This window comes from Chrysochloris asiatica, unplaced genomic scaffold, assembly GCF_000296735.1.
Source record: "Chrysochloris asiatica unplaced genomic scaffold, ChrAsi1.0 scaffold00083, whole genome shotgun sequence".
NCBI lineage: Eukaryota > Metazoa > Chordata > Mammalia > Afrosoricida > Chrysochloridae > Chrysochloris > Chrysochloris asiatica.
The window spans coordinates 6,436,578-6,448,816 of NW_006408601.1; the positions used below are offsets into that span (position 1 = coordinate 6,436,578).

Here is a 12,239-nt window from a genome sequence, read left to right on the forward strand (position 1 = left end):
TTATTTTTTACATATAAAAGGGAACATTGTCTGAATCCCAGGAAGGATCATTCTTCTGAGCATGGAGGAATGTAGTAAATTGTAAGTGAACGTCTGAATGATAGAGTTCTTTAAGAGATCTGTTACAGTTACTGGATCTACAAACCCTAGTCACTGGATCGTATACAATCTGAGAGATTAAAATAAACATGGCATATCCCTTTTCCTTGAAGGCATTCTGTATATGTAATTGTATTACATTGGAAACTAAAGGAGGACAGTAGGGTCTGATTTTCCTTGAACTGTCACGCTACAAAAGAAATGCAAAAAGTCTTTGCACAGATGTACCAAAGTGTTGGATTTTTTTTTTTTTATATTTTGGCAGGTGCTCAATATGCAGCCCACATAATCACATGTTGATGACTGGAGTGTGTTAATTAGCATGCGTACCTGATTCCTTATTGCCCAAGGGGGGATAAAGTCAACTACTCCAGATCATGTTACTGCTTCTACTTTTGATAAAGATTTTGAGGATATGCTAGATAAGAAAGAAAACTTTCCCAAAGAGTATCTTTAGAGAGGTGTCTTTTATCAGACACACACAAAAATAAAATAAAATAAAGATAAAAGCATTTGAATTTCCATAGACATCAAGGTATTTCCAAGTAGTATAGCCAGTAATCTTCCTCCTTAATCTCAATACTACAGACTTGGGGAACTTTTGAAAAAAAAAATACACATTTAGTTAAATAACAGAAATGAAGCAACATATATTACCAGTGTGTGAAAATATAATCAATGCTAACATTAAACACTAATTGCCTAGTTCACTACCCACATGAAAAAGTGTGCCAGATTTCATACAACAAAATATTTTTTGTTGTTATTCAAATTGTAAGTTAATTCCTTTCATTAATTTTCTTAGTGTCTTAGTTATCCAGTGTTGCTATAACATAAATATTACAAGTGGATGGCTTGAACTAACCACTTTATTTTCTCACAGTTTAGGAGGTTACTGAAGGGAAGGCTTTCTCAGTCTGTGGGTTCTGGAGGATCTTCATGTAACTTGGCTTCTCTCTTCCCCCAACTCTGCTTTGCTAACTTGTTTAATCTCTTTTCTCAAAAAATAATGACTTCACAGACACTAAGCTAACCACGGAAGGAGGGCTAGAGCTGAGAGTGAAGCATCCAGCTGATATGAAGTGGGGGGAAGCACACAAGAATGCCAAGACTTACATAGTACCCATCTGACCTAGCTTGGATGGCTTGATGATTAGAACTCGATTAGAGGAAGACAAAGTTTACACAGGAAGCAAGTACAAATTGCTACAATCTGACGAACTTGACCTATACCTATGGATGTAGTAGTTCAAAATACCAACCAAGAGGGAAAGAGTCTTCTCATCAAGGATCAAGCCTAGACCCTAGAGTTGATAGGATGGACAACTTAGACATTAGCTATCTAATTAGCTATCTAAAATGGGGGCGGCTAAAAAGGCACAAAGTGACTGACTTACATGTTTTCAAGAGGGAGCTTAGTTTCAGAGTGTGCCTGGGAAGGTAGAATCCCCAGTGAATAGTTTTCTTCTTGTCTAGATGGATCTGGTGAAAGGATATGGGGATACTATTGTTTTGATTCAATAGTGAGTAATTATTAGCATGACCAATTTCAATTGTCGCAGCTGTAAAGGTAGAAGTTGTAACAGAAAAGTGGAGTGGTTAATCTTACATTCTAGGAACAGAGGACCCTAGGACCATCAAGAGAGAAGAGCATGAGCGGAATGTGGGATCCTAACCAGAGAAACAGTGACACCAGAGGCAGAGGTGATGGCATGGAGAGATAGAGCAGTTGAGGACTCTAGACTCATGGAAAGAGCAAGGCTGTGTGCTGGTGGGCAGGAGGCTGGCTTGCAAAATGTGCCCTTTGGTTGTTTAAACAACTATACATCCCTGCGTGTTTTTGTGCACATCAAAAACTAAACAAATAAAAGAGGCAATAGAGGCAAATACTGTTAACTGATGGTGCACGGAGAGGATTGTAATCATTGAAATGAAACAAAATACAATTTGTTGCGTGCAAACCTGATGTTCTCCCATGTAAACGATCACTCAGTTCACAACAAAAGCTTTAAAAGGAAAAAAAAGATTAACTCAAAATACCCTGTAAACTAATCTTGCCTTATTAACATAACTCAAACAACTCATTACCAAATAAGATTATAACCACAGGCATAGAGGCACATGATTATGGGGGACACGATTCAATCATCACACCAAGATCGATTTTTAAAGAGACTGTGCCATAGGCCAACATAGGAAATGAGAGCGTCTCTACAGTACTTCCTGAAGAATGTCACTGGGTTACCAAAAGCCTAGGTTCCAACTGACGTCCCTGGGTGGTGGCATAAGTGGTTAAGCACTCAACTGCTAGTCAAATGGCTGGAGGTTGGCACCCACTCAGAAGCAACTGAGAAAAAGCAGCCTGGTGAACTTGTTGTGAGGGTCAAAGCTTTGAAAACCTATGGGACAGGTCTGCTCTGCACACAGGGGGTTGCCATGAGTGGGAACTGACTCAAGTAGCTGCCAGCAATACCAACAAGGTTTGAGTTTTATTCACACTGAATTAATGTCCCAAATTCTAAAATAAGAGTAGCAACTACATTTTTTAGTAAATCCAAATCTTACTAGTTTATTGATTCTGTTCTAGTGCTTCACACTTCCACAAACTTGTTGTTTTTAAATGCCATCAAGTTGGTTTCAACTCATACAGACCCTGTATAGGGTTTTCAAGGAGTAGCTGCTGAGTTTGAACCACCGACTTGTAGTTCAAACAGATCTTGCAGTCCAGTGCCTTATCCCACAGTGCTACACCAGGACTCCAGAAACTACAATAGATGTATACAAACCTTGCATTGCATGTTGAGATTATAAACTAGTTAGGGCAAGGTGAACCAGTAGGTTTCATGGCATTTTCTAAAATACAATCCCAGTAAAAGTGAAGGAATAAATTTCATTTGTATGCTGCCAGCAATCTTAAATGACTAAATCTTAACAAAAAAGCTGGCATTGGTTCAAGCTTTTAAAATCTTTTGAAAGGTAATGAGATTAGGAATCTTCTGAAAGTCTGCCACAACACAAAACATGGTTGAGGATTAAAAATCCTCACTCAAAATTCCTGGACTATGTTATCATATCATGACACCAGCTCCATTCTCAGAAATGATACAAAGTCCACACCAGAAATTTTATGACTCCAAGGAAACTGCATAAAACACTCCAAAGTTGATTAACAACTTCACTGGACTGAAAGCAAAAGAGGCAGAGAGGAAAAGTTGTTTGCAAGCAAGTATTGTTCTGTATTATTAATTAATATCTCAATACATATATTATTATTTCTTTTCTGTTAGGACCCTCTCACTGTCAGTGAATCAATACTGACTCACAGCAACCCTGTATAGGGTTTTTGAGGCTGTAGGTTTTTATTTTTTTTTTAATGTTTTATTGTGGATTATGTGATACTTTACAAGGGAGAACATTAGCTTTACATTCATCTTACCATATATCGTTTCATTGCCATGATTACAATCCCTTTCATGCATCGGCAACCAACCACAGGGTATAAATTGACACACACACACACACACACACCCTCGGTCGTCAGCACACAGCCCCTCTCCCTCTCTGGGTCTAGAGTCCTCAGCCCCTCCATCTCTCCATGTCATCGTCTCTGAGGCTGTAGATTTTTATGGGAGTAGAAAGTCTCATTTTTTATATCGAGGACCGGCTGGGGGGTTTGAACTGCAGACCCTGAAGGTTAGCAGTCCCGTGTTTATCTGACAGTACCACCAGTGAACTCCTCTGTTACTACAAAAGGACATTATTGACACTGTTATTAACAATGGAAAATTATTTTTAAACTTTTCTAGAAGATAAACTGACCCTGGGAAATTTAAGTAGGCCTCTAAAATATGAAGATTAGATATTCTTGTGCTGAAAGTTTAGTATAGTTATTTCTATTTAATTAGACTTGTTAAAAACCAGATGTATATAATCCCATTTTGCCTGAAATATATATATAAATATAAGCATGTATATAAGTGAACACAAAGCTCCACTTACAATACTGATACCATGTTTTGGATCTTGTTAAGAAATGCTATTGGTGCTTTGTCCATATTGTAGTGTCTACCTAAAAAGTTACCTGCAAACAGTTCACTGTAAGGCAAAAATATCTCTCTGCCTGAAGTCATTCTCTAAGAAGGAGCTTGTCTCTCCCTTCTCCTTCTCCCATCCTCCCTCTGGTCTCGCAATTTTATTTCGTATTCATTCTTGACTATTCCTTGACCACATGTCCCATCACTTTAACTATTCTCCCCACTGTGAGTATAAAACTCCATAGTATCTGCTTATCATCTGCCTGCCTCCTTGACTTTGCCCCAAACCACTCTCCCTTACCCATTCCACTCCAACCATCTGGTCTGCTTTCTATTCCTCAAACACACCAAACAGAGTACTTCTATACTGAACTATATAGGTAGGCTAGACTCCTGGTGTGGTGCTGTAGGATAAGCACTGGACTGCCAACCACAAGGTCAGTGGTTCAAATCCACCAGTGGCTCTCAGAAACCCATGCAGGCTTGCTATGCGTCAGAACTGACTCAATGGCACTTAACCATGATACACACTGGCTAGGGCATCTTTGCCAAAATCTCTGCATAGTTGGCTCTATTTTGTTTTTCAAATCTTAGTTTAAACATTACCTCTTTGAAAATGCCTTTCCTGATCTGTTTAAATTAGTCTGCACCAATCTGTAATGTGTAGCCCTGGCATGGCACTGTAGGATAAGCGCTCGACCAAAGGTAAGTTTGAACCACAAGGTGGGTGGTTCAAACTCACCAGCTGCTCCTCAGGAACCCCATACAGGGTCGCTATGGGTTGGAACCAACTCCAAGGCACTTAACAATAACAACAATAATCTGTATAGTGGTGGTGGGGGTAGTTGGTGGTTGTGCGCCACCAAGGAGGTTCTAACCCCATATAGGGTTTGCAAGACTGTAAATCTTTAGGGAGCAAAACTCCTCATCTTTCTCCCGAGGAGCAACTGGTAGATTCAAACTACTGATCTTGCAGTTAGCAGCCCAGTTTGCAATCCACTAGGCTACCAGGAAAGCTTAATCTGTATAATATTGTCTTATTTAATTTTCTTCATAGCATTTATCAATGTCTGAACATTTCTCATTCATGTGAGATTTTATTATCTACCACACTGTGGTGGTGGTATGCGGTGGAGTCGATTCCAACTCATAGCGACCTTGCATAGGGTTTCCAAGGCTGTAAATGTTTACAGGAGCAGAAAGCCTCATTTTTCTCCTGTGGAACTGCTGGTAGTTTTGAACAGCTGACCATGAGGTTAGCAGTCCGACTCGTAACCACTATGCTACAAGAGCTCCTTGTCTACCACACTAGTTGTTGTTGAGTCAATTCCGACCCATAGCAACCCTGTATAGTGTTTCTGAGAAGCAGCTGGTGAACTTGAACTGCTGACCTTGCAGTTCAAATGGCTTTGCATTCTGGTGCATTAACCCAAAGCGCCACACCAGAACTTCATCTACCACACTAGCAGAATCTAAATTTCATCATAGCAAGACTCTTGTCTGTCTAACTCACATACGTAGTCTCTGTGCATGAAACACAGTAAGTACTAGGATATTCAAATAACTATTGATAGTCACACCACCCACCCTAAATGATACTCTAAAGCAAAACAGTGGGGGCAGGGATGTCAAAAAATAACATGCACATCGTAACTGCCATTTGATGCAACAAATATTTAAAATTTGTATCATAAAATAGTATATAATTTGCAGAGAGATTCACTAACAACACATAAGCTCATATACCTTTTTCTACAACAAACAATCCTGAACACATGATCCTACACACAATATCAAAGGCAGGTCACTAAACATTACCATAAAAATGGTCTTCCATGCTTATTAACATTAAAAAAGAATGAGATGTCATTGTTAAGTACTGTTGAACCAGTTCTGATTCATAGTAACCCTGCATAGGATTTCTGAGGAGCAGTTGGTGAGTTTGAACCACCGGCCTTACAGTTCAAACTGACCTTTCGGTCCAGCGCGTACCCTAAAGTGCCACATCATATCTTCAAAAAGAATGATATACTCCACATATTTTTCATGAGAACAATTATATGAACTTATACCAGCCTAACAAGTCAGTTCTTATAGAAACAAAAACACATTTTAGTGGACAATATCAATGTTTCTCTGCATAAAGGTCCTGGTACAATTGAGGCCATGATGAAAAATCCTGGCTGTGCACAGAGAACAGGGACAATGAGTTGCTTACGTTTCAACCTCTAAAGATCTCTCACTAACTACCACAGGATACTCAATTTTAAATTGAGCAATCTGGGGTTCCTAATACATAATTAAAACCAGTCTAAAATTTAGATCTCAAACTTGTTCTTGACTCCCATATATCTGAAAGTCCCATTCTCTTTGTTTATGTCATCCTGAATTTATTTTGTTGTTTGAACTATGTGGTTTCATCTTTAGTTGGAGAGTCTCCTCAATATAATTAATCAAAATGTTAACATTCATTGATTTTTTTTTTTTTTTTCTAATCAGTAAATTGGGACTAGCAGAACTTCTTTGCTATGTCTTACTGAAAAATTCCTCTGTGGTCTTGATATTTCAAAGTAAAACCCTTCCTGACTGCAGGAGATAAGCAACTTTTGCTGTCTGTTTCTAACTGTCTATGAGGAAGGGCCATTACAAAAAAGTGACTAATAATAGAAACTGAATAGGTGCTTATAGAGGTTTGTTGTTGTTATTTTGATTTTAAAAAATATTTTTAATTCTCTCCATTATTTTACGGGACTCAAATTCCAGTGAGAAAAGGATATGATCTACTGAAAAGCACTTCAAGTTTCATTTCCATTCATAATAATCCTTTTGGATTATTTCTTTTAATGAGGTAAAATTTTTATCTTAAATTGTACACTTGTCATAAACCTTTACCCCAACACACACATACACACACAAAAAAATTATATATAGGTTTGCAGAACTGCCCAGATTCCTAAAATTCTTCTATTGTTTATTATTCCTATAAAGTTAAATTGGTTGGTGGCAGGATATTTACAAAATAAATCATTACAGGTTTGATAGTACAGTTGTCAGATATTACTAAATTGATCCAATAAAAAGGAACACAAAGGGCATTTCCAAATGCAACTGCTATTTCCCATTGGTTAAAACCTTTTTCTCACACCATATAAATACACAGCTGGGAAATAGTCTAAAGTAGGAATTGAAACAAAGTATTTTGGCTTATAGACATTCTGAATGCACAAAAACAACAGTGGAAAGCAATGCTTGAAATAAAGAGTGAATGAAATTTTTAAACTATGTCTTGTTGTTGTTGTTGTTATGTGCCGTGGAGTCAGTAACGACTGACTCATAGCGACCCTGTACGGGGTTTCTGAGGCTGTAAATCTTTACGGGAGCAGAAAGCCTCATCTTTCTCCTGCGGAACAGCTGGTAGTTTTGAACTGCTGACCTTGCGGTTTGTAGCCCGATTCGTAACCACTACACTACCTGAGCTTTCTAAACTATGTCTAGCAAATGTGATTTCTTTTATAATAATATGTTACTTTCACCATTTAATACTATAACAAACTCCATTTAATATAAATTTGGTAAGAAAATTATTAAATATCTATTTATGAAAAAAGTATAGACCGTGTAAGTTTGAGAATAACATCAAAGCAACTTGGCACTTGCCAAGATACAAACAAAATTTGACAAGAAAAGCAAGTAAAGTGTTCTCTAAAAAAGTAGAATCTGAAGTGTCTTATTGTTGTTTTCCCATATTTTCCAGTCTGGTTATTTTTATTTGTCCATTATTTTATTTAGCATCAAAGCCAAATTATATCTTGCATCCATCCCTTTTCTCTATACTCTCTGCCTCCACAATCATCCAAGCCACTATTGCCTCTCACCTGGACTTCTGAAATTGTCTCCCAACAAGCCTACCTGTTTTCACTCTTGTCTCCTACCTACATCATCACTACATCACAGCCAGAATCGTCTGTTTGAAATATTGTTAAAACTGTCTAAGGTTCTCCATTGCACTTAGAATAAAATCAAAAGCCCATAACATTATCTACCAAAAATTGTTGGATAAAGTGGGCCTACAGAACAGAACACAGAACTGCTCCCTAGGGTTTCCAAGGCTGTAATCTTTACTGGTGTGGTGCTGTGGGCTAATGCATTAGACTGAAAAGTCGGTTTGAACCACAAGATCAGGGGTTCAAGTTCACGAGCCGCTCCTCGGAAACCCTATACAGGCTTGCTATAGATCGGAACCGACTCAATGATACTTAACAACAACAACAATCTTTACTGGATCAGATCACCCAGTCTTTCCTCCTATGGGGAAAGCAGTGTAGCGCTTAATCACGGAGGGGCCAGCGCTCCTTACTGTTTGATATGGCTCCTATCAGTCTCTCCAACTATATCGGATACTGCATTCTTCCCTCACTTATTACACTCCATAGACAAATATCATCTTTCAGTTCCATAAACACAGTCATCTTTTTCTAAACTCAAAGATATCACACATGCTGTTCCTTCTGCCACTTTATTTTCTTCCCATTCGTAATCAGCAAGGGCCATTCCCTAACTCTCCATTCTAAATTACCTCAGCAGCTCTGGTAGCATAGTAGTTACGAATCAGACTGCTAATCTCAAGATTAACAGTTCAAAACTACCAGCTGTCCTGTGGAAGAGAGATGAGGCTTTCTGCTCCTGTAAAGATTTACAGCCTTGGAAACCTTAGACAGGGTCACTGTGAGTCAGAATGACTCCATGGCACACTATCACCACCACCATGTCCTCAGATAGCACTCGGTACTTTTTCTTCATAGCACTCACCACAATTTGAATTCTATAATTGTCTGTGCTCAGGGTTGTTTTGTGGAGTCCTGGTGTGGCACTATTATCATACACTGAACTGCTAACCAAAAAGCCAGCAGTTCAAATCCACCATCTGTTCCTTGGAATCCCCCTATACAGAGTCACTATGAGTTGGAACCAACTTGATGACACGCAACATCAGCAACAGCGGGTGTGGCGCCATAGGATAAGCTCTGGACTGCAAGGTCAATTTGAGCTTCAAAGTCAGTGGGCCAAACTCACTAGCCTCTCCTAGAAAGCCCCATACAGGCTCGCTATGAGTCAGAACTGACTCAACAGCACTTACTAACAACAAAACACTTCTAGTGCCTAGCAGATGCTTGGCAACTAAAAGGCATTCCATAATACTTGTTAGAATCAAAATGAAACATAGTTATCAACAACAATAATAAAATAAATTACAAAAAAAAAGAAACATAGTCCCATTACCTTGCCTAAATAAATGGCAGTGAGGACACCTATTTTAACCATGCTGTCATGGAGGTATTAAATGAACAACTTAAGTTCAATCATAAAAACAGTGGTCTGGGCTTTATTATACCTTCTGCCTGCCCTCATGCAAGGAAAAAAATCTTCCAGGGAATCTAATGGTACAATGTTGATCCTATTCTGACCTCAAATTAGTTTTGTTGTTGTTGTTGTTAAATGCTGTCGAGTCGACTCTGACACAAAGCGACCTTGTATAAGGGTTTCCGAGGTGAGCTTGAACCACCAACCTTGCAGTTCAAACAGCTTTGCAGTCTGGCACATTAACCCATAGCGCCATACTGGGACTCCAAATTAGTTCTAGAAAAGTCTTATTTATCTTCCAATTTACTACTTCTCAGTTACTTCTCCAGAGCACTGGCTGTGTCTTCAAAATCAACTGAATATATATATACACACATAAATTATTGAATCAAGTCTTGGAATGGGCTCCGAGACCTTAAGTATAGAATAAGAATTTAAATATATGTTATTAATAGGAAAGGCATTTAAAATATTATCTTGTTTTTTAATTTATTTTCCTGATTGCCCACAAGCCAAGAAAGGTAAAATAGGGTTTAAAACTTCTAATCTAATAAAAACATATTAAGCTTTTGGACAGTTATAGATTATATATATATATATATCTTTAAACTAGATAACTAATGTCACTTATGATTTCTGTTTTAATGGTTAGTGACAGAATTTACAATGGGAAAGCAAGCTAATACATTGAATGTATAGCATGGTATTTCTACCTTTAGGGCCTACTTCTACGGCATGATTTAATGAAACATCTGAGCTTTGCATGCCTTTTTGAAATTGATATATAAGCATATAAGTGAGAAAAGCTTTATTATAAATCAAGTTTATCCATTAAAAATGATAAATACCTACATGTCTTCATTGAAGATGTAGTCACCATATGACCTCATTCACATACATATTTGCTCAAGATGATTTTTCTGTATTAATACAGAGTCATACTTTATTTGATTATAATTTATTTTGTGATCTATCCAAGTCTACTACCTTGAATTCAGAGTTTTGGTAAGTCAACCTAATAATGTGACTTAAATCACGAATAGTTCTCCACTTTTCCCAGGTGCCAATATGTTAATCATATGTACACGGTGTTTTTCATGTGACCTAACAATAATCCTAATGCTATGTATTTTGAGCTTTCCCCTAAAACACCATCTGTGTTTAGGGAATGTGCCCAGGCTAACTGACACAACTTATTAACAGTGGCCCGATTTTTAAAGCTCACCATTCTTTGCTGAGACGACAGAACGCTGTCCCAGTCAGCATCTTGTTGAATGGTTGTGACAAGTGTTGGGAGCTCCTCAGAGTGAGGTTTGTTGTGCATTATGGGGTGCAGAGGCAGATGGGAGGCCACATGTTGATCACTGCCCTCTTCCTTTTCCCTTGAGGTCAAATCCTGGGTCATGGCTTCCTCTCCATCAGTTGCACAGGCAAATGGAGAGGTGGCTTGCTTAGAAGACATTCTTCTGCAGAAGAAGAAAAACAGCAAGGACTAAAATGGGCTGTCAACAACAAAAGAGTAAACTGTCCCTTGCATTTGACTAATTCAGGAAAAAGAAGAAAAATTTCCCAACTTTAGAGATGTTTATGATCTATTTTTGGTTGTTGTTGAGTGACATCGCATCCGTTCTGACTCCGACTTGTAGCAACTCTGTATAGAGTTTCCAAGGCTTTAAATCTTTGTGGGAGCAGACAGCAACAGCAGCTGGTGGGCTCAAACTACAGATCTTGTGGTTCTCAGCCCAGTACATGATCTATTCTAAACCACCGAAAAAGAACAGCTATATGCCATTCTTTCTTAACTCAGCAAACGTCTTCGCAGTAATTGATGCATGGTTTCTTCTCTTGCCAATCCACAAATGAAATCATTATAGAATAAGTTTTCATAATGTATAATGCGTTTGTAATTGTGTGTGTGTGTGTGTGTGCATTTTTTCTCTCAGTTCTCCCCACTAGATTATTAGCTTCTTGTGAGTAATTAGAAAGATAGTTGGCAATAAAACAATGAATAAACTGGTAAATGAGTCAGTTTGGAAGATAATTTGGAAATAAAAATACTCAAAATTTTCTTATACTTTATGTAGGAACATTCATGAAGTGGCTATGAAGGAAAATATAATCAAGAGAGCAAATAGTTTATAATGAAGTCCTAAGTAAATCTTGTCCTGATTTCTTCATTTACACCTTGTATTCTGAGAGTTAGGCCTGCCTAATGCTGCTTGATGGGGGTGGCAGTGGTTGTGTGCCACCAAGTTGGTTCTGACTCATAGCAATCCTGTACTGGATTCCCAAGGTTAGAAATCTTTACAGGCACAGAAAGTCTTATCTTTCTCCTGTGAAATGACTGGTAGATTTGAACTGCTGCACTTGGAGTTAGCAGCCCAGCTCATAATCCACTATACTACCAGGGCCCCTTAGAGCCAATCAGATTGTTTTTGAAAGACTCTTGAGATCTGTCCATTGTTGAAAATGTTTAAATGAACTATTGATTGAGTGGATGATAATGTTAGATTAGTCTTACAGCAATTCTGTGCCAATTAGATTGAATATCTGAAATAACTATACTTTTTATATTAAAAATGATATGAAAGTAGTAAAATATATATTATGTGTAATGTTCTAAAACCAACTGGTGAACATTCATGTATGTATTGACATATAAAATTGACTACACTCAATCTAACAAGGTCTTCATTCTCTATTTCCCTATAAAAGCATAAAATCATGTCTATTTCCCTATAAAAG

The 12,239-nt window shown here is 37.9% G+C and overlaps 1 protein-coding gene across 5 annotated transcripts in view; it reads right to left on the minus strand.

The window, feature by feature from the left end:
* SOX6 (SRY (sex determining region Y)-box 6) overlaps positions 1-12,239 on the minus strand; it is a 691,777-nt gene that overhangs the window by 493,855 nt on the left and 185,683 nt on the right. For 3 of the 5 annotated variants that reach the window (XM_006865785.1, XM_006865784.1, XM_006865786.1), the window contains exon 2: positions 10,720-10,960. In XM_006865785.1, the coding sequence (XP_006865847.1) occupies positions 10,720-10,956 (237 nt within the window). In that variant the 5' untranslated portion in view covers positions 10,957-10,960. Of the gene's footprint in view, positions 1-10,719; positions 10,961-12,239 lie in introns of those variants that run through there. The other 2 variants (XM_006865787.1, XM_006865788.1) reach the window with 1 other exon arrangement.